Source organism: Labrus mixtus, chromosome 3, assembly GCF_963584025.1.
Source record: "Labrus mixtus chromosome 3, fLabMix1.1, whole genome shotgun sequence".
NCBI lineage: Eukaryota > Metazoa > Chordata > Actinopteri > Labriformes > Labridae > Labrus > Labrus mixtus.
Window position 1 is genome coordinate 34,700,626 of NC_083614.1, and position 26,404 is coordinate 34,727,029.

General features: G+C 48.6%; 2 protein-coding genes across 3 annotated transcripts; both read left to right on the forward strand.

Moving 5' to 3' along the window:
- Nucleotides 1-238: 238 nt before the first annotated feature.
- On the forward strand, nucleotides 239-11,801 carry stil (STIL centriolar assembly protein). The gene is made up of 16 exons (XM_061034704.1): nucleotides 239-666; nucleotides 2,644-2,751; nucleotides 2,883-2,998; nucleotides 3,085-3,272; nucleotides 4,312-4,559; nucleotides 4,682-4,765; nucleotides 4,882-4,968; nucleotides 5,833-5,986; nucleotides 6,171-6,262; nucleotides 6,497-6,605; nucleotides 6,681-7,796; nucleotides 9,153-9,252; nucleotides 9,343-9,493; nucleotides 10,161-10,251; nucleotides 10,328-10,578; nucleotides 10,995-11,801. Exons 1-16 carry the CDS (start codon nucleotides 587-589, stop codon nucleotides 11,536-11,538), a joined length of 3,519 nt encoding a protein of 1,172 aa, XP_060890687.1. The 5' UTR covers nucleotides 239-586; the 3' UTR covers nucleotides 11,539-11,801.
- A 2,039-nt stretch (nucleotides 11,802-13,840) lies between these two features.
- Nucleotides 13,841-24,880, forward strand: serpinc1 (serpin peptidase inhibitor, clade C (antithrombin), member 1). Of its 2 annotated transcripts, none has more exons than XM_061034697.1 (8): nucleotides 13,841-13,990; nucleotides 14,640-15,006; nucleotides 15,071-15,286; nucleotides 15,362-15,499; nucleotides 22,677-22,895; nucleotides 23,844-24,018; nucleotides 24,447-24,511; nucleotides 24,633-24,880. In XM_061034697.1, exons 2-8 carry the CDS (start codon nucleotides 14,641-14,643, stop codon nucleotides 24,807-24,809), a joined length of 1,356 nt encoding a protein of 451 aa, XP_060890680.1. In that variant the 5' UTR covers nucleotides 13,841-13,990; nucleotide 14,640; the 3' UTR covers nucleotides 24,810-24,880. The 2 variants fall into 2 exon arrangements, with proteins under 2 accessions (XP_060890680.1, XP_060890681.1); XM_061034698.1 differs by having other exon boundaries at nucleotides 13,868-14,017.
- The last annotated feature ends 1,524 nt before the right edge of the window (nucleotides 24,881-26,404 follow it).

Sequence of the window (26,404 nt, forward strand, 5' to 3'; positions counted from 1 at the left end):
GCTTCGGCAATATTATGCCAAAAAAGCTTTCTGAATTAAATTTATATATTTATTAATTAAACATAAAAGATTCACAAGCTGGAAAACAAAGAAACTGCAGTATGCTCCTTTAAATAATGTATAGTTCATTATCCGACCAGTAGGAGGCAGTGTTGGACTTCTGTTCGTTTAATCTGCCGGTTAAGCACAAAGAGGACGAGAAACCTAAGCGGCACGCCATTGGTCGGACTCACTCCTTCAGCGCTTCCTATTGGCTGGTTGAGTCGCCCCGCCAGAGAAGACAAGATACAGCGCCATAATTAAACAGCGTTCAACTTCTGTTTTCTTCGGGCTGTTTTCGGTTAAATTAACGAAAACAATATCAAGAGAATCGTGAGTAAACTTGTTTTACTGAGTTTGTGGCGTCGTTATATCGTTAAACGTCATCACAGAGATTGTAGTTATCCGGTATGTTAAGCTAACTGAGGCAGCTGATGCGGTTCGAGCTGGAAGCTAACGTGGCTAACGTTAGCTGTTGGTGAGTCGCCGCGGTGTTTCCAGAGTTTTGCCTCCCGCTGACGGTGACTCTGTGTCGGCCACAGGACGGATGAGCATCCCGGTGAACTTCCAGGCTCTGCCGTCCGGAGTCTTTGAATCCGTTTTCAAACAGGAGAACATCAGAGGAAGGTGAGTCAACGTCATCACACGAGACACCTGCTGCTGCGTGGGGGTCACACCTGCTGTGGGGGTCACACCTGCTGCTGCGGGGGTCACACCTGCTGCTGCGGGGGGGGGGTCACACCTGCTGCGGGAGTCACACCTGCTGCTGCGGGGGGGGGGGGGGGGGGGGTCGTCACACCTGCTGTGGGGGTCACACCTGCTGTGGGAGTCACACCTGCTGCTGCGGGGGGTCACACCACCTGCTGCTGCGGGGGTCACACCTGCTGCTGCGGGGGTGACACCTGCTCACCTTATTTAATACTTTATGACTTTATAATGATGTAAACAAAATGATCACACTGAACAGTTTATGAGAGAGACGTATAAGAGTGAGTCAAAGTCATTGGATTGATTTAAGAGACTCAAAATAAAGTTAATATTTAATTAAATTGCTTTCATGAGGAAGATATGATTCACTTCATGGTCCTGGACTGAGTCCGGCTCTACACAGGAATTCAATCAATCTTTATTTCTATAGCACATTTAAAACAACCTTGATTGACCAAAGTGCTGTACAAAAACTAAAACTGAATTAATAAAAACAATAAGAATATACACATGGAAACAGAAAACGCATGTCACATTTATAATTTTGCACATCATCTGCAGGAAACACAACACAAGAGAAACAATGAATAAGATTTAAAAATCAATATTAGGACTGGATCGATTGATGGATTTACTTTATTGATCCCTGACTTTGAGATTGTGGTGTAACAGCAGCAGGTTTTCAAAACAAGTAAAGCATCAGCAGAATGAACAGTCAATAAGTCCTGTCTCTGTGTATAGATTGAGCCTCTGATGATTAAATCTGTCTCTGACTCAAAGTGCAGACAAACATTCAGCTGCTTCCTGTCGGATCAATAAATAAAAACACATCCAAACATTAACGGAAAGGGACGTACCAGTGCAAGACAAGAAACACACGATCTGTAAAAACACAGCATGAGATAAAATAAGAAAGGTACGAGAATATAGAAACATAAAGGAACACCATGATGCTATCTGGGGGGCGGCAGTAGCCCCTCCCCCCACACACACACACTCACACATGTGAGAGAAGCATGTTACAATGTTACAATTCACTTAGCAGACGCTTTTATCCAAAGCGACTTACATCATAGAGTTGGTACAACACTAATCCATTCAGCAATGCGGGGTTAAGTGTCTTGCCCAAGGACACATCAGACATGTTGCTCAGCTGGGGATGGAACCCTCAACCTTTCGGTCGAGAGGTGACGACTCCACCAACTGAGTCACAGCCGCCCATGGCATGTCTCTCAATAACAGTGTAAACCAGAATTTCCCTCAGAGATTAATAAAGGAAACTCCTCAACTCCTCCTTCAGTCACTTATTTCGCCCCTTTAATACTACTAATTGTTGTTGTATTTTATATCGTTGGAAAGCCTGATTAGTCACCTTTACAACGAGGTATAACTTGTAAGGATCGTACATTCCTGGAACAACAAAACAGCGGTTGTCTTCCTCTGTTCTAAAAAAAAAGAAAGAATAATAATCTGGTCCACACACGCTCAGGTCTTAAAAACATCTTCCACACAAACGCATGGTTACAGCTGTCACCCTGGACGGAGTTTTACTAAAGAAAGTGAGGTAAAATAGAGTGACTGGTTGGACGCAGGTATCCGTCACCACGCCACCAGTAAGTGACTCTGCCACGCTGGACGCAAAAACACTCTGGCTGTTTTCTAAACCGCCTCCTCTCATAGTAGTTCGTTCTGATTGGTCCAAAATGAAATATCTAACAAATGAGAGCTAAGAAAACATGGATGCCGTTTTAATTCAGGAGAAATCTACAGTCTACATTAGACCAGTCGCCCTCACATACTTTTTCCCACAATGCAAAGCGGCAGGTCAGATTTTGAGGAAAGAAGAAATGTTAGCGTCTTTAACTCCACATCTTGTCTCCTCTTGTTGCTGAACAGAAGCTCCATGAACTCTCTCACTGCGCTCAGTTTCCCCAAATCCAGATCAGCTCTGTGGGATGGCAGCCCTGCAGGAGAGAAGCTCCGCCTCCAGCTCTGTGCTCGCAGGTACACACGCACACGCACACACACACACACACACACACACACACACACACACACACACACACACACACACACACACACAGCTAGCTGCAGTGCGTGTGTGTGTTCCTAAGCAGGAGTTTGTTTGTGTGCAGGAAGCCTCGCTTGGTGCTGCTGGAGAAAGCTCTGCGTCTGGCTCAGCGCCATGCCCGTCAAAGCAACAAGCCCCGCCTCCACTGCTTCTTCCTGGGATCAGTGTCTGTCGATGCAGGTCAGAGGTCACCGCCAGCTCATCCTCAACACTGATTGGCTGTGTGTGCTTCATTGGTATTAAATCCTCCCCTCTCCTCTGTCCAGATGAGGAGGGAGTCACTGTGACTCTGGACCGCTTTGATCCGGGTCGGGACCAGGCCGGAGCCTCAGGCAGGGTTCCCTCTGCTCTGCTGCCAGGAGACGCCGTGGTTCCCTGTTTGTTCTCGTCACAGGTCAAGACCACACCTGACACTGTCGTCCAATCAGAGGCTGAGCTGCATCAATGCTTCAAGGTAAGTGTGACACCTGCAGAGGTCAGGGTCTGTGTCTGATGACAAACCAGCTGTTTCTCTTTCTGTCTTTGAGGGTTTTGAAGAAGAATTAAAGTTCCAATCAGTGAGCTGTGTAGAGAGTGAGATGATAAAGGTATCTTACTATCTGATCATTAAGGAAACATGTTGAAGTGCTGGCTTCTCTGACAACAATGCAGCAGCCAGTATGTCCTCCTTCTAACTTTAGATTCTGCTCCTGAATGCTCTGGATTTCTTTGGACCAGAGAAGGTAGGAGCTTTTAAGACACACACCCCCCCCCCCCACACGGCCGTTTTGGATGCCCCTCGGTTTACCAGATATGAGAGCAGTTATCAGGTCAACAGGTGTTGCAGCGATGGAAGCGGTCAAGAGAAGTGGTTCAGATAGAAGTGATTGTACCCGACCTAAAAAGCCTCTGCATGTTTCTAATAAGCTCCACGAGCAGAAACGTGCTCAAACTAGGATCAATATTGGAGATGCTTTTGAAAAATGGAGAGGTTAGAACACAGAAAGGTTTACAGACCCATGCAGAGCTGGATAAACACTGAAGCTTCAGAGTCCACCACATGGTGACCTGAGTGAGCATGGACTCTAGAGAGGAGGGGGGGGGGGAGAGACAGCAGTTACATTGGTATCACAGTGTCCCCTGGTTTGTGTATTTATCTTGTCACACACAGTATTCAAATGTGAAGCTCGTCTTCTGAAAGTGTCAAACTGAGGTTGCTGGTAGTGTAGCGATCAGTGCCGTGCGCCCCATGTACGTTGGCTGTAGCTCTCTAAGCTCTCCTGTGGCTCCCCTGTCTCTCTCTGTCTCTCTCTCTCTCTGTCTCGCTCTCCCCCCCTTTTTTTTTTTTTGACATAAAGAGACCCAAATTAAACGTTTTGGGTTGTGTGTGTGTGTGTGTGTGTGTGTGTGTGTGTGTGTGTGTGTGTGTGTGTGTGTGTGTGTGTGTGTGTGTGTGTGTGTGTGTGTGTGTGTGTGTGTGTGTGTGTGTGTGTGTGTGTGTGTGTGTGTGTGAGGTGTTGCAGCAGTGTGTGAGCAGTAGACTCTCTCTGGATCTGAGTCAGCTGTTGAAGCTTCGTGGTCATGTGACATGCTCTCAGCAGTCTGATGTCACAGCGTTCAGTCTCAGCTGGTGGTCAGTTTGTCCGTCCGTCAGCGTGGACGTGCAGCCGGTCAGATCCGTTCCCATCATAGCCACCGCTCTGCTGCGGAGTCTGACCAGCATCAACAGACCGCTGCCCAATGCCGCCAACCGCCAGAGAGGGTAAGAACGCCGTCATCACGTCTTTGAACGTTCATATTAATTCAGCGATGGCGTTACATCGGCGTCCCTCGCTCTGGGTCTGATAGGGAGAGTATTGAACCTTTGACCTCGTCACTCTGCAGGTTTCTGACCATGGACCAGACCAGGAAGCTGCTCCTGCTGCTGGAGTCTGACCCTAAAGCCTCCACGCTGCCTCTGGTCGGACTGTGAGTCACCACGCTCATCCTCCTAGACCAATCAGAGATGACGGGGGGGATTATTATCCATGATGTCATAACCATCTCCACCTCACTTTCCTCTCTCTGACTTCACTTCCTGTCAGGTGGCTGAGTGGAGTCACACACGTGTACAACCCTCAGGTGTGGGCGTGGTGTCTGAGGTTCCTGTTCAGCTCCGCCCTCCAGGACAGGTGAGTCCTCCAGGTCTCTCTAAGTGTTCTGTCTCTGATGGTTCCTCTGACCTTTAACCTCCAGGTCTCTCTAAGTGTTCTGTCTCTGATGGTTCCTCTGACCTTTAACCTCCAGGTCTCTCTAAGTGTTCTGTCTCTGATGGTTCCTCTGACCTTTAACCTCCAGGTCTCTCTAAGTGTTCTGTCTCTGATGGTTCCTCTGACCTTTAACCTCCAGGTCACTCCAAGTGTTCTGTCTCTGATGGTTCCTCTGACCTTTAACCTCCAGGTCTCTCTAAGTGTTCTGTCTCTGATGGTTCCTCTGACCTTTAACCTCCAGGTCTCTCTAAGTGTTCTGTCTCTGATGGTTCCTCTGACCTTTAACCTCCAGGTCTCTCTAAGTGTTCTGTCTCTGATGGTTCCTCTGACCTTTAACCTCCAGGTCACTCCAAGTGTTCTGTCTCTGATGGTTCCTCTGACCTTTAACCTCCAGGTCTCTCTAAGTGTTCTGTCTCTGATGGTTCCTCTGACCTTTAACCTCCAGGTCACTGTAAGTGTTCTGTCTCTGATGGTTCCTCTGACCTTTAACCTCCAGGTCTCTCTAAGTGTTCTGTCTCTGATGGTTCCTCTGACCTTTAACCTCCAGGTCACTGTAAGTGTTCTGTCTCTGATGGTTCCTCTGACCTTTAACCTCCAGGTCTCTCTAAGTGTTCTGTCTCTGATGGTTCCTCTGACCTTTAACCTCCAGGTCACTCCAAGTGTTCTGTCTCTGATGGTTCCTCTGACCTTTAACCTCCAGGTCTCTCTAAGTGTTCTGTCTCTGATGGTTCCTCTGACCTTTAACCTCCAGGTCACTCCAAGTGTTCTGTCTCTCTTCTGTTTCAGAGTTTACTCAGAGAGCGGCTGTTTCCTCCTCGTTCTGTTCGCCTCCACGCACACTGGAACACCTCCTCAGGTGTTCCAGTGTCGAGCACCAGGACCAGGACCACAGCTGGACTACCAGCTGCTCACTGCATCCCAGTCTGTCACACTGTACCAGGTAACAGCACACCTGTTAATTTATTCAAATATATACTGAATGTATGGAAACACTATTGTGGTTGCAAAAACAGAAATTAAATCGTGTGTGTGTGTGTGTGTGTGTGTGTGTGTGTGTGTGTGTGTGTGTGTGTGTGTGTGTGTGTGTGTGTGTGTGTGTGTGTGTGTGTGTGTGTGTGTAGCAGGCCGTGTGTGTGGAGGGTCGGACTCTGAGCTGTGATCTGGATCTCAGCAGACAGACTCAGGTGTTCAGAGACGCCCAGAGCTCCTTCAACAGGTAACTGTTTCAAGTTTAAAGGGACAGTACAACATTCATGTAAATCATCATGTGGAGGTTTTAAGGTGTTTATCCCGTAACTCCCTTAGCATGCTAGCTAAGCTATTGAGTCCACTGCTGGTCTCAGCTGCTCGTCTAGCTCACTTAACGAATGTTAAAGAACAAACGCCTGGAGAAGTTTTGAACCAATCAGAGAAGACGTATTGGAGTCTGATGTTTGTTTTGTCCTCTCAGCGTTGTCCCGCCTGCAGCTGGTCTGTCCATCAGCGATCAGGACTCTGGAGTGGAAGATGAAGATCTGTCTCCACGCCCGTCCCCGAACCCCCACCCCCCCGCCCAGCAGGTCAGTCCCAGCTCACCTGTACCTGATCAATAATAATACATCTGTATCAAACATCAGTGTTTGTTTTTCTTTCAGTCTCGCAGAGTTCAGCCGTCTGTTCCTGAACTTTCTCTGCTGATTGACAGCAGCTTCTCCTCCAATCACAACTGGCAGGACGCTGGCTCCGCCCACAGACCTCCTCCCCCCGCTGACAGGAAGTCTGCTCCTCCTACCAGAAACATCAACTCAGCCCCCAAACCTGCTCCTCCTCCTCACCTCCACAGCACCCCCAACTCCAACCTGCAGCAGCCCTGCACCTGCTGCTCCTTACTTACTTACAACTGCACCTCCATCTTCTCCTCCTCCACAGGACTCCACCCTGCACCTTCTGCTTTCCCTCATCCTCACAACACCCCTCCTCCCTCATCCCGTCATCAAACTCTTTCTACTCTCTCCTGTCCTCACTCTGCTTCTGTATCTCCTACACCTGCTTCTTTTCCACATCACCACAACACTCCTCCTCCTCCATCCTCCCATCATCAAACTCCTCCTCCTCCATCCTCCCATCATCAAACTCCGCCTCCATCCTCCCATCATCAAACTCCGCCTCCTCCATCCTCCCATCATCAAACTCCGCCTCCTCCATCCTCCCATCATCAAACTCCGCCTCCTCCATCCTCCCATCATCAAACTCCTCCTCCTCCATCCTCCCATCATCAAACTCCGCCTCCTCCATCCTCCCATCATCAAACTCCTCCTCCTCCATCCTCCCATCATCAAACTCCTCCTCCTCCATCCTCCCATCATCAAACTCCGCCTCCTCCATCCTCCCATCATCAAACTCCTCCTCTTCCTCCTTCTTGTCTCCTACCACCTCCTCCTCTATCCTCCCATCACTACATTCCTCCTTTTCCTCCTCCTTCCAGTAACCATCCATCTCCTCCTCTGTCTTCCCATTACCGTACTCCTCCTCCCTCCTCAAAACGCTCAGCACCTCCTCCCTCACAGAGTCCCTCCTCTCCTCCCTCTGGTCCTCCTCCTCCTCCCTGTCCCTGCAGCCTCCCCCCTGCAGACCCGGTGACTCCTGCCCCCTGGCTCCCCCGTCCGCCTTGTGTCAATCAGTGCTGTGATCAGGGGGGCGGAGTCACACCGGTCGACACCTATCAGCTCCTCCTCCTTCAGGACAGACAGCTGCGCCTCCTGCAGGCTCAGGTGAGAACACATTTAATAATCTGCAGTCAGGCCGGCCTGATAGTTTGTAGCCGTGTTCACAGCTGTGATGTAGAGGTACATATAAGTGACGCTCATCAATTACCTTCTGACTACGTTTCCCACAATGCACCTCTCATTCTGAATGTCATTAAACTTGACAACATTTTTTGTATTTTTTTTTATAATAAGAGATTCAGAAACTGTTGATGAGTAATCTCAGGAGGCTTCTGATTGGTCCAGAGTGGAGTGCAGGGGTGCAAACTTGTCACCTTTCGGTGAAATTTGCCGTTTTGGATCCCAAATATGTCATTTGTGTGATTCATTTAGATCTGCAATAAAAACATTTGGAGGAAGGGGGGGGGGGGTAAATCTGTGACGCGAGCTTCTTGCGGCCGGTGAGCACGTTTCATACTGACTGCAGTCAGAGCGCCACCTCTCAACACACCATTGCAATCATTACAACGCTGTCGGCGCGAATCCGTCCGCGTTGTTACAAAATCTTGGAGGTGCACAGCTGGGTCCTCAGACCCTACGCAGACCCTCCTCTCGCAATTGCGCAATATCGTCGCGCCGACCAGAAGCATGAAACCTGATTCAATGACTCAATGTGCAGCACATGGCTCATTTACATAACGTTATTTCTCCGTGAAAACACTGGAAAGATTTCTGTGAAACATGCTGTCTGATCATAATGTTTGGTATCCAGAGGTAAAGAGAGAGAGAAATGTGTTCTGAAGGTAACTTCATCCAGCTCTCTGCTTCATTATTATCTCAGGAAACATTAAAGTGACAGCTGGTCAACACGTAATAAGAGAGAGAATATAAACTTAATGAGAATCAACAGGAGATAAAACATCAGGTTCATATATTATAATGTTTCATATTTAATGATAGAAGATAAAATATTGTCACACTTGATGACTGTATGATGATGTTCTCTCAGACTCTGAGAGATACCTGCAGAGTGACTGTCCTTCACATCAGCCCTTAGTGGAACATGGTAAGACCTGTTCTGCAAATTTACTCTCAACCCTCACTGAAGGTTGGGAGCAACAGGTTTTTCATGTTTCACTGAAGCTTTATCAAAAAGTTAGAACAGAACATAGATATCGACAAGCAATTGTGTTTTTCTTTCTTTCTTATTGTTTGCTTCTTTTGTCTGAATGATAAAATCTTCTGTAAATTCACATTTTAAAGCTGATATTTAAAAAAAGTCTTCCTGGGGGGGCATGCCCCCGGACCCCCCTAGGAGGTTTGGATCCATGTCACCTTTTTCATCCCTGATGAGTTTGCACCCCTGGGAGTGTGTTTGTAGTTGTCATGGTAACAGTGTTTGGTGTTTCTGGACGTCCTCAGGTGCAGATGTTGTTGGAGGCGCAGGGGAAACCTCAGACCTCCAGCCGGCAGGCCGACACTCAGACGCCACGGAACACCGCCAGCGTCGCCGTGGGAACAGGTGAGACAGGAAGCTGGTGATAAGACTCACCTGATGAGCAGACAGTAATCTGAGTGACAGGTGACTCATTATATCTCTGGGAGTTTTCAGGGGCCAGCCTGTTCTGGGGGGATCCTGGGCAGGAGGTCCAGGCTCCTCCCACCTACTACAACAGCCCCCCGTCCTCACCCAAACCCCCCACACACACTGACACATCTGCTGAGGACGCTGACGTCCCGGATCAGGAGGCTGCTGCATACAGGTGAGTGTGTTGTCTGTTTGTGACGTCAACAAGGGGGGGGCTCATGGTAAATCTACGGGCTGGACTGCCAATCCAATCAAGTTGTACACCGCACCGACATTCTGTAAATGAGTTTCTGAAATGTCTGAACGGGGCAGTGAAACGTGTAGAAGACGTTCATGAAGGATCGTGAATTAGCAAAAACTCAAAAATTAGGTTTGTCCTGTAACCTCTCCAATGTTTTCTTGTTTTTACCACTTTGGAAGAAACGGGAACAGTTCATCAAACGTGCAGACTTAATCCAAAATAAATCCAGTGAGTGTTGATTCTTAAAGTTGCTGATAGTTTTATTGCAAATCAAAGTAAACCAAAAAGTTTGTGTGGTGTCTCCAATGACCTAAAAAACATGTAATTCATATAATTAAACACGACTGCTGAGCCTGCGGTCAATGACGGTATGCGCCGTGACCCGCCTTCCTCCCAGGTGCGCTCTGCACTCCCCCTTATAGACGCGCCACTCTGCCTATAGAGGGCGCACACAAAATTAGTAACAAATTAAAATGCAAATACAATAAACTTAAATGCAGCTCCTACAGATCGTGTTCCTTTATTTTGGAGGTTGTGTTTGGGTGGGGGGGTCGCCCCTCTAAAGGAACATTACAGTGATGATGATGATGTTCTGTTTCAGCTTCAGCGGGCTGCAGAGTCCCGTCCTGGGGGAGAGCGCCAGCATGTTCACGCCTGCAGACGAGCAGCAGAGCTTCTACCACAACCTGCAGGTACCTGAGAGACGACCTGTTGAATCATAATCTTTATTTATATCCTGATTCATGAACACGTTCTGTGGTCCTTTAGAATCAGCTCAACAGCCGTCTGCAGGAGCCCGACGACTCCAGGAGAAGCAGCCCCCCTGCAGCTCCTGACCGCTCACACTCCTCCGCCTCCTCGTCGGCGTCCTCCTCGACGTCCCGGGGGAAGCAGCGGCGAGGAGGGGACCCCGTGGTCAGCGCCACTCTGAGACAGCTGCAGCAGCTCGGAGTGGATCTGCACGAAGAAGATCTGACGGAGTCTGAAAGAAGAAAGCGCCAAACTGTGGAGAGCAGCAGGTACACACTCACCTGGGGATCAGCTGGTCTCACCTGGGGATCAGCTGATCTCACCTGGGGATCAGCTGATCTCACCTGAGGATCAGCTGGTCTCACCTGGGGATCACCTGAGGATCAGCTGGTCTCACCTGGGGATCAGCTGTTCTCACCTGAGGATCAGCTGGTCCCACCTGGGGATCAGCTGGGGATCAGCTGAGGATCAGCTGGTCCCACCTGGGGATCAGCTGAGGATCAGCTGGTCTCACCTGAGGCTCAGCTGGTCTCACCTGATCTCACCTGGGGATCAGCTGGTCTCACCTGGGGATCAGCTTTTTGTTGAGTTTGACACATTTTTGTAGTCCAAATTTTCAAGCGTCCTCTGGTGGAACACTAAGACGCTCACACTTCAGCTGCTTTTAATTTGTGTGTGTGTGTAGCACCTTGGCGTCCATCAACCCGTTGGCGGTCCTGTCCAGACTGAGCGTGTCCGAGCCGTCAGCCAGCTCTCTGTTTCCTGGAGGCAGTGTGGATATGAGTCTGGAGGCCAACGCCATTGCTCTGCGCTACCTCAGTGACTCTCAGCTCAGCAGGCTGTCTCTGGGAGGCCACGCCCCCCAACTAGCCCCCACCTCCTCCAATGACTTGCTGATGTCGCCTAGCAACATGTCTATGGCCACCAGGAAGTACATGAAGAGGTACGGCTTGATCGAAGAGGAAGACGAGGAGGAGCAGGAGGTCGATGCTCGCCGCCCACTGACTGAAGCGCTGAACGTGAAGCTCCTCCCACAGAGTCAGCTGATCAGAGACCTGAGGCCCAAAATGCAGCTGTTAGCTAGCAGCTCCAAACCGCTAACCAGCGACAAGGAGAACTTTTCCAGCGGGCGGCCATCTTTAGTGAGGGCGAGCAGCCGTCAGACAGAAGGATCAGTGGGGAACATCCTGGACCTGAGCCGTCTGAGACAGCTACCCAAACTCTTCTGACCCCAAAAACCAGATTCTCATGGGACCAGAACCTGCTCAGACTTTTATAGAAACTTTAGTTTTTTAGATAGTCTGGTGTAGTCCAGAACCTGCTGGGACCAGCAGGAGACCAGCAGGAGACCAGGGGTGTGACCGATCCTGCAGACTGTCAGATATAAGCTGGACTCTGGTGTGAATGAATGGACTCAGTTTGGACTCTATGAAAACCAGGACCTTTATTCTGACAGCAGAGACCAGAACACCAGGATCCCTGACAGCAGAGACCAGAACACCAGGTCTTTCATTCTGATAGCAGAGACCAGAACACCAGGATCCCTGACAGCAAAGACCAGAACACCAGGACCTTTAGTCTGACAGCAGAGACCAGAACACCAGGACCTTTATTCTGACAGCAGAGACCAGAACACCAGGACCTTTATTCTGACAGCAGAGACCAGAACACCAGGACCTTTATTCTGACAGCAGAGACCAGAACACCAGGTCTTTTATTCTGATAGCAGAGACCAGAACACCAGGATCCCTGACAGCAAAGACCAGAACACCAGGACCTTTAGTCTGACAGCAGAGACCAGAACACCAGGACCTTTATTCTGACAGCAGAGACCAGAACACCAGGACCTTTATTCTGACAGCAGAGACCAGAACACCAGGATCCCTGACAGCAAAGACCAGAACACCAGGACCTTTATTCTGACAGCAGAGACCAGAACACCAGGACCTTTATTCTGACAGCAGAGACCAGAACACCAGGATCCCTGACAGCAAAGACCAGAACACCAGGACCTTTATTCTGACAGCAGAGACCAGAACACCAGGACCTTTAGTCTGACAGCAGAGACCAGAACACCAGGACCTTTATTCTGACAGCAGAGACCAGAACACCAGGACCTTTAGTCTGACAGCAGAGACCAGAACACCAGGACCTTTATTCTGAGAGCAGAGACCAGAACACCAGGATCCCTGACAGTAGAGACCAGAACACCAGGACCTTTAGTCTGACAGCAGAGACCAGAACACCAGGACCTTTATTCTGACAGCAGAGACCAGAACACCAGGATCCCTGACAGCAGAGACCAGAACACCAGGACCTTTATTCTGACAGCAGAGACCAGAACACCAGGACCTTTATTCTGACAGCAGAGACCAGAACACCAGGACCTTTAGTCTGACAGCAGAGACCAGAACACCGGGACCTTTATTCTGACAGCAGAGACCAGAACACCAGGACCTTTATTCTGATAGCAGAGACCAGAACACCAGGATCCCTGACAGCAGAGAACAGAACACCAGGATCCCTGACAGCAGAGACCAGAACACCAGGACCTTTAGTCTGACAGCAGAGACCAGAACACCAGGACCTTTATTCTGACAGCAGAGACCAGAACACCAGGACCTTTATTCTGACAGCAGAGACCAGAACACCAGAACACCAGGATCCCTGACAGCAGAGACCAGAACACCAGGATCCCTGACAGCAGAGACCAGAACACCAGGACCTTTTAGTCTGACAGCAGAGACCAGAACACCAGGACCTTTTATTCTGACAGCAGAGACCAGAACACCAGGACCTTTAGTCTGACAGCAGAGACCAGAACACCAGGACCTTTATTCTGACAGCAGAGACCAGAACACCAGGACCTTTAGTCTGACAGCAGAGACCAGAACACCAGGACCTTTAGTCTGACAGCAGAGACCAGAACACCAGGACCTTTATTCTGACAGCAGAGACCAGAACACCAGGACCTTTATTCTGACAGCAGAGACCAGAACACCAGGACCTTTATTCTGACAGCAGAGACCAGAACACCAGGACCTTTAGTCTGACAGCAGAGACCAGAACACCAGGACCTTTAGTCTGACAGCAGAGACCAGAACACCAGGATCCCTGACAGCAGAGACCCGTGTTGGCTGTTTTTTGTCACTTCCTGTTTTAAATGTTTTTTTTTGCACATAATATTTATGATTGAACAATAAATTTCATGAAACTTAAACCCTGAAGTCGTCATGTCCTCAGAGTGTGTTGTTTCCTCGTGTTGCCCCGCCCCCTGCTGGTCAGCTGAGTGTGTTGTTTCCTTGTGTTGCCCCGCCCCCTGCTGGTCAGCTGAGTGTGTTGTTTCCTCGTGTTGCCCCGCCCCCTGCTGGTCAGCTGAGTGTGTTGTTTCCTCGTGTTGCCCCGCCCCCTGCTGGTCAGCTGAGTGTGTTGTTTCCTCGTGTTGCCCCGCCCCCTGCTGGTCAGCTGAGTGTGTTGTTTCCTCGTGTTGCCCCGCCCCCTGCTGGTCAGCTGAGTGTCCTGCACTGTGTTATTGATCAGATGTTCCTGGCGCTGCGAGCTGTTGACTGACAGACGATCAATGTCTCAAAGGTTGCTGTGATGTTTCAGTGCTCTGCAGGACGCTGACCTGACTTCAGCTCAAACTGAAGAACGCCGTCTGAATCTGCTCGACCTGCTCAGGTAACATCTCACTGCTTCCTCCTTCAGGTGAGCTCTGGATGTGTTAGACAGGTTCACCGACTGGTCGTCTGCGTGAGGTTTTAATCATTTGATCCGTTGAGGTGTAAATATTATCAAACGATCGTTTCAGGTTTAATGAGACCAAATGAACGCTTCACGACGGCTGACGGCCGAGTGTGTGTGTGTCACTGTGTGTGTGTGTGTGAGAGTCACTGCATGTGTTGATGTGTTGTTTTGGTGTGTGTGTTGTGGTGTTTTCATTTGTGTGTGTGGGAGTCACTGCATTGCTTCTTCACTTAATGTTTACATTTTGTGTTTTTGAAGTTCTTCATGGTTTTTATCACAAACTGTAGATCTGTAGAGCTACTCTTAACATTTGACCCTTCAGGGCCTCCGTAGAAATCGACTTTTCAGACCACCTCGTCCAGTTCTGTAAACATGTTGATAAAAACGGGCTAAAGTGGACACTCGAGGAACTGCTGTTTATTATTAAATAAATAAATATCACCGTTTTAAACATCGTGGTTCACTTTTAAATATTTGATCGTCTTGTTTAAAAACGTTTTTTAATCAGTTTTTGTGATTCGAGATGAAACGGTAAAACTCTTCCTGGAACTAGTTTGATTGCTCTCCTCTGATTGGCGCTCAGAATGAGGGCTGCTGATTGGCTGTTGGTTCTGGCGTCCCTTGCCCTCCTTGCCCTCGCCGTAGATGCCGACATCTGCGGCGCCAAACCGAGAGACCTCCCTCTGGAGCCACGCTGCATCTACCGCAGCCCCGACCTCGAGTCCCCCGAGGACCCGACCGACGAGCCGGAGCGGGTCCCCGAGTCCACTAACCCCCGAGTGTGGGAGCTGTCCAAGGCCATCGGTCGCTTCGCCCTGTCGCTGTACAAACAGCTGTCCCTAAGCAGGACGCCGGACGCCAACATCTTCATGTCTCCAATCAGCATCTCCACGGCGTTCGCCATGACCAAACTGGGCGCGTGCAACAGGACACTGCAGCAGATCATGAAGGTAAGAGAGAACGTGCAGACAGAACCTGCTGCAGACTCCCCTCACTGACCACCTGTTTCTGCAGGTGTTTGAGTTCGACACCATCAAAGAGAAGACGTCCGATCAGGTGCACTTCTTCTTCGCCAAACTCAACTGTCGTCTCTACAGGAAGAAGGGCGACGCCACCGAGCTCGTCTCCGCCAACCGCCTGTTCGGAGACAAATCTCTGATCTTCAACGAGACGTACCAGAACATCAGCGAGATGGTTTACGGAGCCAAGCTGCTGCCCCTCAACTTCAAGGTAACCTGACACCTGTCCACAATGGACCAATCAGGGCTCAGATTTGACTCTAAGCATCGTGGTTCTGTTCTGCAGGAGAACCCGGATAAGGCTCGGATAACCATCAACGACTGGATCTCTAACAAGACGGAGAACCTGATTCAGGACACACTGCCACATGGGGCGCTGGACTCCAACACCATCCTGGTCCTCGTCAACACCATCTACTTCAAGGTACCGAACACACACACACACACACCTGAAGTCCAGGAGTCAGGTGATGCTACATTGTCCAGGTGTTTGATCATGTCTTTCAACCCCTCTATTTCAGCCCTGCTCAGAACAGGCTGTTTCTGTGTCTGTACCTTTAAATATGTAAATGAGCTGTGTCTGACCACGCCCCCTCTCTGGAAGGGCTTGGGTGTACTCTGTCTTTCTCGCTCCATGTCCTATTGTTTACGGTGAGAAGGCAGACTCAGAGGGCAGAACAAACACCTAGCTGTGGGAGTGTCACCCACCTGGGGGAGGGGCTACTGCCCTTTGTGATGTCATGAAGAGAAAATCTCCTAACGGCCTGTTTGAGCACACATTTTCTGAAAAGTGGAGCAGGCAGAAGATGGAGAGGATGGACTTTTCTCATCATTGAGACTTCTCCAACATGGAGAAGTGGATTTCTGATAATGTGTGACCTTCTTGGAAACTTTTACAAAGAAGTAATCTAGACTGAATTTCATAAGAAGTAGTTTAATTTAAAGCCTGGAAATAATCTGAACTGATCCTGAAACATGTGACAAAGCAAAAGAAATATAAAGCAGGATATTGTCAGCATAGAGGGAAACATTTTCCATTGAATAACTCTCAGCAGGGGTGCATGACAACCAGTCCATCTGGCGTGTATCTGACGTGTATCTGACGTGTATCTGTGGTGTATCTGACGTGTATCTGACGTGTATCTGTGGTGTTTCTGGGGTGTATCTGACGTGTATCTGACGTGTATCTGTGGTGTATCTGACGTGTATCTGTGGTGTATCTGACGTGTATCTGTGGTGTATCTGACGTGTATCTGTGGTGTATCTGACGTGTATCTGTGGTGTATCTGACGTGTATCTGTGGTGTATCTGACGTGTTTCTGTGGTGTATCTGACGTGTATCTGACGTGTATCTGTGGTGTTTCTGACGTGTATCTGTGGTGTATCTGACGTGTATCTGTGGTGTATCTGACGTGTATCTGTGGTGTATCTGACGTGTATCTGACGTGTATCTGTGGTGTTTCTGACGTGTATCTGTGGTGTATCTGACGTGTATCTGTGGTGTATCTGACGTGTATCTGACGTGTATCTGTGGTGTATCTGACGTGTATCTGACGTGTATCTGTGGTGTATCTGACGTGTATCTGTGGTGTATCTGTGGTGTATCTGACGTGTATCTGTGGTGTATCTGACGTGTATCTGTGGTGTATCTGACGTGTATCTGACGTGTATCTGTGGTGTTTCTGGGGTGTATCTGACGTGTTTCTGTGGTGTATCTGACGTGTATCTGACGTGTTTCTGGGGTGTTTCTGTGGTGTATCTGACGTGTATCTGTGGTGTATCTGACGTGTATCTGACGTGTATCTGACGTGTATCTGACGTGTATCTGTGGTGTATCTGACGTGTATCTGTGGTGTATCTGACGTGTATCTGACGTGTATCTGTGGTGTATCTGACGTGTATCTGACGTGTATCTGACGTGTATCTGTGGTGTATCTGACGTGTATCTGACGTGTATCTGTGGTGTATCTGACGTGTATCTGTGGTGTATCTGACGTGTATCTGACGTGTATCTGTGGTGTATCTGACGTGTATCTGTGGTGTATCTGACGTGTATCTGTGGTGTATCTGACGTGTTTCTGTGGTGTATCTGACGTGTATCTGTGGTGTATCTGACGTGTATCTGACGTGTATCTGTGGTGTATCTGACGTGTATCTGTGGTGTATCTGACGTGTATCTGACGTGTATCTGTGGTGTATCTGACGTGTATCTGACGTGTATCTGTGGTGTATCTGACGTGTATCTGACGTGTATCTGTGGTGTATCTGACGTGTATCTGACGTGTATCTGACGTGTATCTGTGGTGTATCTGACGTGTATCTGGGGTGTATCTGTGGTGTTTCTGGGGTGTATCTGTGGTGTATCTGACGTGTATCTGACGTGTATCTGTGGTGTATCTGTGGTGTATCTGACGTGTATCTGACGTGTATCTGGGGTGTAGCTGACGTGTATCTGTGGTGTATCTGACGTGTTTTTGGGGTGTATCTGACGTGTATCTGTGGTGTATCTGTGGTGTATCTGACGTGTTTCTGTGGTGTATCTGACGTGTTTCTGTGGTGTATCTGACGTGTATCTGACGTGTTTCTGTGGTGTATCTGACGTGTATCTGACGTGTTTCTGGGGTGTATCTGACGTGTATCTGACGTGTATCTGTGGTGTATCTGACGTGTCTGGGGTGTATCTGTGGTGTATCTGACGTGTCTGGGGTGTATCTGTGGTGTATCTGACGTGTATCTGTGGTGTATCTGACGTGTCTGGGGTGTATCTGTGGTGTATCTGTGGTGTATCTGTGGTGTATCTGACGTGTATCTGTGGTGTTTCTGGGGTGTAGCTGACGTGTATCTGTGGTGTATCTGACGTGTTTCTGGGGTGTATCTGACGTGTATCTGGGCTGTATCTGTGGTGTATCTGATGTGTATCTGTGGTGTTTCTGGGGTGTATCTGTGGTGTATCTGACGTGTATCTGTGGTGTATCTGACGTGTATCTGACGTGTATCTGACGTGTATCTGTGGTGTATCTGTGGTGTAGCTGACGTGTTTCTGGGGTGTATCTGACGTGTATCTGACGTGTATCTGGGCTGTATCTGTGGTGTATCTGACGTGTATCTGTGGTGTTTCTGGGGTGTATCTGTGGTGTATCTGACGTGTATCTGTGGTGTATCTGACGTGTATCTGACGTGTTTCTGTGGTGTATCTGGGGTGTATCTGTGGTGTTTCTGGGGTGTATCTGACGTGTTTCTGGGGTGTTTCTGGGGTGTATCTGACGTGTATCTGTGGTGTATCTGACGTGTATCTGTGGTGTATCTGTGGTGTATCTGACGTGTATCTGTGGTGTTTCTGGGGTGTATCTGACGTGTTTCTGGGGTGTATCTGACGTGTTTCTGGGGTGTATCTGACGTGTTTCTGGGGTGTATCTGTGGTGTATCTGACGTGTATCTGTGGTGTATCTGGGGTGTATCTGACGTGTATCTGTGGTGTTTCTGGGGTGTATCTGACGTGTATCTGACGTGTTTCTGGGGTGTATCTGGCGTGTATCTGACGTGTATCTGACGTGTATCTGACGTGTTTCTGTGGTGTATCTGACGTGTTTCTGTGGTGTATCTGACGTGTTTCTGGGGTGTATCTGACGTGTTTCTGTGGTGTATCTGACGTGTTTCTGTGGTGTATCTGACGTGTATCTGACGTGTTTCTGTGGTGTATCTGGGGTGTATCTGACGTGTCTGGGGTGTATCTGACGTGTATCTGGTGTATCTGACGTGTCTGGGGTGTATCTGACGTGTATCTGACGTGTATCTGGGGTGTATCTGACGTGTATCTGGGGTGTATCTGGGGTGTATCTGACGTGTATCTGTGGTGTATCTGACGTGTATCTGTGGTGTTTCTGGGGTGTATCTGACGTGTTTCTGGGGTGTATCTGACGTGTTTCTGGGGTGTATCTGACGTGTATCTGTGGTGTATCTGACGTGTATCTGTGGTGTATCTGGGGTGTATCTGACGTGTATCTGTGGTGTTTCTGGGGTGTATCTGACGTGTTTCTGGGGTGTATTTGGGGTGTATCTGGCGTGTATCTGTGGTGTATCTGACGTGTATCTGACGTGTTTCTGGGGTGTATCTGACGTGTATCTGTGGTGTATCTGACGTGTATCTGACGTGTATCTGACGTGTATCTGTGGTGTATCTGTGGTGTATCTGACGTGTATCTGGGGTGTATCTGACGTGTATCTGACGTGTATCTGGGCTGTATCTGTGTATCTGTGGTGTATCTGACGTGTATCTGTGGTGTTTCTGGGGTGTATCTGTGGTGTATCTGACGTGTATCTGTGGTGTATCTGACGTGTATCTGACGTGTTTCTGTGGTGTTTCTGGGGTGTATCTGACGTGTATCTGTGGTGTTTCTGGGGTGTATCTGACGTGTTTCTGGGGTGTTTCTGGGGTGTATCTGACGTGTATCTGACGTGTATCTGTGGTGTATCTGTGGTGTATCTGACGTGTATCTGTGGTGTTTCTGGGGTGTATCTGACGTGTTTCTGGGGTGTATCTGACGTGTTTCTGGGGTGTATCTGACGTGTTTCTGGGGTGTATCTGTGGTGTATCTGACGTGTATCTGTGGTGTATCTGACGTGTATCTGTGGTGTATCTGACGTGTATCTGACGTGTATCTGACGTGTATCTGTGGTGTATCTGTGGTGTAGCTGACGTGTTTCTGGGGTGTATCTGACGTGTATCTGACGTGTATCTGGGCTGTATCTGTGGTGTATCTGACGTGTATCTGTGGTGTTTCTGGGGTGTATCTGTGGTGTATCTGACGTGTATCTGTGGTGTATCTGACGTGTATCTGACGTGTTTCTGTGGTGTTTCTGGGGTGTATCTGACGTGTATCTGGTGTTTCTGGGGTGTATCTGACGTGTTTCTGGGGTGTATCTGACGTGTATCTGTGGTGTATCTGACGTGTATCTGACGTGTATCTGTGGTGTATCTGACGTGTATCTGTGGTGTTTCTGGGGTGTATCTGACGTGTTTCTGGGGTGTATCTGACGTGTTTCTGGGGTGTATCTGACGTGTTTCTGGGGTGTATCTGTGGTGTATCTGACGTGTATCTGTGGTGTATCTGGGGTGTATCTGACGTGTATCTGTGGTGTTTCTGGGGTGTATCTGACGTGTATCTGACGTGTTTCTGGGGTGTATCTGGCGTGTATCTGACGTGTATCTGACGTGTATCTGTGGTGTATCTGACGTGTATCTGACGTGTTTCTGTGGTGTATCTGACGTGTTTCTGTGGTGTATCTGACGTGTTTCTGTGGTGTATCTGACGTGTTTCTGGGGTGTATCTGACGTGTTTCTGTGGTGTATCTGACGTGTTTCTGTGGTGTATCTGACGTGTATCTGACGTGTTTCTGTGGTGTATCTGGGGTGTATCTGACGTGTATCTGACGTGTTTCTGTGGTGTATCTGACGTGTTTCTGACGTGTATCTGACGTGTATCTGACGTGTATCTGTGGTGTATCTGTGGTGTATCTGACGTGTCTGGGGTGTATCTGACGTGTATCTGGTGTATCTGACGTGTCTGGGGTGTATCTGACGTGTATCTGGGGTGTATCTGACGTGTATCTGGGGTGTATCTGACGTGTATCTGACGTGTATCTGTGGTGTATCTGTGGTGTATCTGACGTGTATCTGTGGTGTTTCTGGGGTGTATCTGACGTGTTTCTGGGGTGTATCTGACGTGTTTCTGGGGTGTATCTGACGTGTATCTGTGGTGTATCTGACGTGTATCTGTGGTGTATCTGGGGTGTATCTGACGTGTATCTGTGGTGTTTCTGGGGTGTATCTGACGTGTTTCTGGGGTGTATCTGGGGTGTATCTGGGGTGTATCTGGCGTGTATCTGGCGTGTATCTGGCGTGTATCTGGGGTGTATCTGACGTGTATCTGACGTGTATCTGTGGTGTATCTGGGGTGTATCTGACGTGTTTCTGTGGTGTATCTGACGTGTTTCTGTGGTGTATCTGACGTGTTTCTGGGGTGTATCTGACGTGTTTCTGTGGTGTATCTGACGTGTTTCTGTGGTGTATCTGACGTGTTTCTGTGGTGTATCTGACGTGTATCTGACGTGTTTCTGTGGTGTATCTGACGTGTTTCTGACGTGTATCTGACGTGTATCTGTGGTGTATCTGTGGTGTATCTGTGGTGTATCTGTGGTGTATCTGACGTGTCTGGGGTGTATCTGACGTGTATCTGTGGTGTATCTGTGGTGTATCTGACGTGTCTGGGGTGTATCTGACGTGTATCTGTGGTGTATCTGACGTGTCTGGGGTGTATCTGGGGTGTATCTGACGTGTATCTGACGTGTATCTGGGGTGTATCTGGGGTGTATCTGACGTGTATCTGTGGTGTTTCTGGGGTGTATCTGACGTGTTTCTGGGGTGTATCTGACGTGTATCTGGGGTGTATCTGACGTGTATCTGTGGTGTATCTGACGTGTATCTGACGTGTATCTGTGGTGTATCTGTGGTGTATCTGTGGTGTATCTGACGTGTATCTGTGGTGTTTCTGGGGTGTATCTGACGTGTTTCTGGGGTGTATCTGACGTGTTTCTGACGTGTATCTGTGGTGTATCTGGGGTGTATCTGTGGTGTATCTGACGTGTATCTGTGGTGTTTCTGGGGTGTATCTGACGTGTTTCTGGGGTGTATCTGACGTGTATCTGTGGTGTATCTGACGTGTATCTGTGGTGTTTCTGGGGTGTATCTGGCGTGTATCTGTGGTGTATCTGACGTGTATCTGACGTGTTTCTGGGGTGTATCTGACGTGTATCTGACGTGTTTCTGGGGTGTATCTGGGGTCTATCTGTGGTGTTTCTGGGGTGTATCTGACGTGTATCTGACGTGTTTCTGGGGTGTATCTGGCGTGTATCTGGTGTATCTGACGTGTTTCTGGGGTGTATCTGACGTGTATCTGTGGTGTATCTGGGGTGTATCTGGCGTGTATCTGTGGTGTATCTGACGTGTATCTGTGGTGTTTCTGGGGTGTATCTGACGTGTATCTGACGTGTTTCTGGGGTGTATCTGGCGTGTATCTGTGGTGTATCTGACGTGTATCTGACGTGTTTCTGGGGTGTATCTGACGTGTTTCTGGGGTGTATCTGGGGTCTATCTGTGGTGTATCTGGGGTGTATCTGACGTATCTGTGGTGTTTCTGGGGTGTATCTGACGTGTATCTGACATGTGTCTGGGGTGTATCTGACGTGTTTCTGGGGTGTATCTGGGGTGTATCTGGCGTGTATCTGGGGTGTATCTGGCGTGTATCTGGGGTGTATCTGACGTGTATCTGACGTGTATCTGGCGTGTTTCTGACGTGTATCTGGGGTGTACCTGGCGTGTATCTGGGGTGTATCTGGCGTGTTTCTGACGTGTATCTGGCGTGTATCTGGCGTGTATCTGGGGTGTATCTGACGTGTATCTGATGTGTATCTGACGTGTTTCTGACGTGTATCTGGGGTGTATCTGGCGTGTATCTGGCGTGTATCTGGGGTGTATCTGGCGTGTATCTGGGGTGTATCTGGCGTGTATCTGACGTGTATCTGACGTGTTTCTGGTCTCTCAGGGTCAGTGGAAGAACAAGTTCAACAAAGACTTGGTGTACGCCTCAGACTTCCACGTCAGTGAGAGTCGCACCTGCTCGGTCAACTTGATGTACCAGGAGAAGAAGTTCAGGTACAAGTACTTCCCTGACGACCAGGTGCAGGTGCTGGAGATGCCGTACCTCGGCGACGACATTACCATGGTGATCGTCCTGCCAACCAGAGGCACCCCGCTCAGTCAGGTAATCCTCACGTCTTCACACCTGTTTATGTGCCGATTAAAATCATCAATAACTATAGTTAGCATGTCGTCAGTAACACTCCACACATCCTGACCTTTGAACTCTTTGTTGAGTGTGATCTCCTTCCTTCTGGCCGTCGTTACAGAACGCCTCAAACCAAAACTGTATCCATTTAATTTGCTCACCCTGACTGCGAGTTAGACAGTTTGTAGATTACAGATTCAGGCCCAGTGTCCACCTAGCGTGTTTTTCTGAGCGCCAGCATTTTAAAAAAAAAATTGTTTTCAATGAGTAGAGAGCATTCGCAGCTACAGACGGTCGTCCGGTGAAAATGTGCAACGCCCAGTGTTTTTTTTTTTTTTTTTCAGAGCGCTCTGCTTTTTTGTGCAGCCGCTTGAAGTGCTCAAGTTGAAAATCTTTCATCTTTTCAGAAAGGCGCTGTTGACGTCTCCATCGCTCTTTTCCAAATGTTTGATATTCCCCATACTAGTTTTGTCTCCTACAGATCGTGTCATGTACCCACATCCTCTTCACTCCGTGTCTGATCGGAAAATAAACGATCTCAAATATAAAAGATGCAGTAAAAAGTAACGGAGCAGTGTTGGTCATACAGCGACCGCGTTCAACAGACAGTTGTCATGGAGACAGGACGGACTTCTCGACGCTCAATCTGCGCCTTTCTGTCTGGAAAAACCGCTAGGTGGACACACAGCACATCAGCATTCCAGTGACGTATAAAAAGAGAGTTTTCATGCAGATAAGATTTAAATGTAAACAAAGAGAAAATCTGGTCTGAAATCATGATGGGAACAAAGATCTGAGGGTCATCTGCATAACGTTAAAGTAGTTTTAAGGTAAAGCAGTGGGCCTAACATAGAGCCTTGTGGTACTCCTCTGGAGAGAACGTGGATTCAGGTGTTTCCTGTTTAATCTTGTGTGTGTGTTGAGGTGGAGGAGGGCCTGGACCTGAAGAAACTCACAGGCTGGATGGATGGACTGAGTGAAGTCACCGTCGCCGTCCACGTCCCTCGCTTCAGGGTGGAGGACAGCTTCAGTCTGAAGGAGAAGCTGGAGGCGATGGGACTGACCGACCTGTTCAGCTCTGAGATGGCCAGCCTGCCAGGTGAGGGGTCTTCACCTGGAGCAAGTGGGAGGTGGTGGTGACCTTTATTCCCTGTGATCGCTGCATGACCACTGACTGTCTGCACGCCACCTCTACCATCTCCGTGCTCTAATCAACCTGCTGCTGCATGTTTCCTGTTCTCCAGTTTGTTCTTCTCCACTCTTTAGATCAGATTGAGATTCTCTTCAACTACATGTAGCATTGATACAAACACACATATTCTCATCATAGAGTCCTATGGAGGACTCTGCTGCTTCGTTCAACACTTCCACGTCGTTCATTGAACGTCACGTCTTACCTCAGGAGACACCGCCCCCCCCCCCCTTCCTGTCTGACAGGGATAGTCTCTGGCTGTTCAGCATGTGTGAACAGATCAGGAGGATATCTCCATATTTTCAGCAGATGTGAAAACAGTTTGTGTGTTTCAGGGATGTTGGAGGAAGGCGGTGAAGGTCTCCATATCTCAGACGCTTTCCATAAAGCCTTCCTGGAGGTCAGTTACAAACTATGACATCACTGACAGCTGCTTTTGAGGAGGTCAGGTGGAGGTCAGGTGTTGTCGATCTGTGCACACCTGAGTGTCTTTCTGACTGAACCTATCTTTTGGTCTGCAGGTGAACGAGGAGGGCAGTGAGGCGGCAGCAGCCACGGCTGTGGTGGCGATCGGGCGTTCCCTGAACTTAAACCGGGAGGTGTTCATGGCCGACCGTCCGTTCCTGCTGCTCATCAGAGAGTCGACCATCAACGCTCTGCTGTTCACGGCGCGTGTGGCCGACCCCTGCAGCGAATAAAAACGCTCCGCTGCTCCTCACGCTTCAACACTGCATAAATACTTCAAAAATAAAAATCTCTCTTTGTTACAGCCCTGTGCACTTTGTGAAGCTGATATCACAACTTTTTGTTATTTTAGTTTTTTTCATTTTTTCATTTTATTAGTGATGCTGACGATGACGATACGTCCTGCAGCTTCACGCATCAGTTTCAATAAAAACACATGAAAGCTGAAACGTCCGAACTATCAGAACTGTTTGCTTTGATTTGGTCTTTTAATCCAATCAGCCTCATCCTGATACTATATCTTGATTTACATCAAAGGTTTTAAAACCCTTCTAAACATCAACCGTTACCGGTACCTGTTTGTTACCACGGCAACAAATCTAAAAGTCTTAGACACCTGATATCGGATCATTTCTTCTTTCTATTGAACAGAAATCTAGACAAACTCCTACACAGTCTGAATTGCACACTTAGGCTTCCTCGTTGTGGGATGAATAAAGGATTATCTTATCTTAAAGGGGACATATTATAAAAACTTGTACAGTGTTTCTGAACATTTATCTGTGTAACCTGAGAGTCTACTGACCCACAACATGTGAAATAAACCATCCAGTCCTTTGTTTGTGGTCTGCATAAGTCTTACAACACAGAGGAAAATGCTCTGTTTCTAATGTGCTCTCCTTGTGATGTCACAGTGGGATTCCCCTCCCCTGGTATCTCCACCCCCAGACTAGAACAAAACTTTGACTCAGGTCAGCCATTTTTATTCTCTCTACAGAGGAGTGATGTCTACGGGGAAAACTCGGGGGGGGGGGGGGGTCATTGCATTTAAAGAGACACACCAAAACGGAGCGTTCTGAGAGAGCTGGTTTATACAGGGTCACAAACCTCCTCTGGTGCTTGATTCATGTTATATTTTGACCAAAGCACAGATGTTTCATTTAGACCACAGGGGGACTGTTTGAAAAGGTGGAGGAGGGGACTGTTTGAAAAGGTGGAGGAGGGGGACTGTTTGAAAAGGTGGAGGACTGTTTGAAAAGGTGGAGGAGGAGACTGTTTGAAAAGGTGGAGGAGGAAGACTGTTTGAAAAGGTGGAGGGGGGGACTGTTTGAAAAGGTGGAGGAGGAAGACTGTTTGAAAAGGTGGAGGAGGAAGACTGTTTGAAAAGGTGGAGGGGGGGACTGTTTGAAAAGGTGGAGGAGGGGACTGTTTGAAAAGGTGGAGGAGGAGACTGTTTGAAAAGGTGGAGGAGGAGGACTGTTTGAAAAGGTGGAGGAGGGGACTGTTTGAAAAGGTGGAGGAGGGCCCCAGAGTAGCGGCCAAAGGAACCTTTGTCAGTCTGCACCAAGCAGTAACCTTCCGTGTTGAAACATTAGGCCGATGCTGAAGTGTCCACTAGAGGCTGAAGTGTAACATCATGCAGTTCCTGGAGTGTCCACTAGAGGCTGAAGTGTAACATCATGCAGTTCCTGGAGTGTCCACTAGAGGCTGAAGTGTAACATCCTGCAGTTCCTGGAGTGTCCACTAGAGGCTGAAGTGTAACATCATGCAGTTCCTGGAGTGTCCACTAGAGGCTGGCTGCAGAAGCACAGGAAGTCACATACACACC

Excerpts from the sequence above, each read along its gene's own strand:
- serpinc1 (XM_061034697.1), top strand. The coding sequence starts at position 14,641 with ATGAGGGCTGCTGATTGGCTGTTGGTTCTGGCGTCCCTTGCCCTCCTT. Across the intron at positions 22,896-23,843 it reads GAGGCACCCCGCTCAGTCAG|GTGGAGGAGGGCCTGGACCT; the intron begins GTAATCCTCACG and ends GTGTGTGTTGAG. Across the intron at positions 24,019-24,446 it reads TGAGATGGCCAGCCTGCCAG|GGATGTTGGAGGAAGGCGGT; the intron begins GTGAGGGGTCTT and ends TGTGTGTTTCAG.
- stil (XM_061034704.1), top strand. The coding sequence starts at position 587 with ATGAGCATCCCGGTGAACTTCCAGGCTCTGCCGTCCGGAGTCTTTGAA. Across the intron at positions 5,987-6,170 it reads AGTCTGTCACACTGTACCAG|GCCGTGTGTGTGGAGGGTCG; the intron begins GTAACAGCACAC and ends TGTGTGTAGCAG. Across the intron at positions 9,494-10,160 it reads CAGGAGGCTGCTGCATACAG|CTTCAGCGGGCTGCAGAGTC; the intron begins GTGAGTGTGTTG and ends GTTCTGTTTCAG.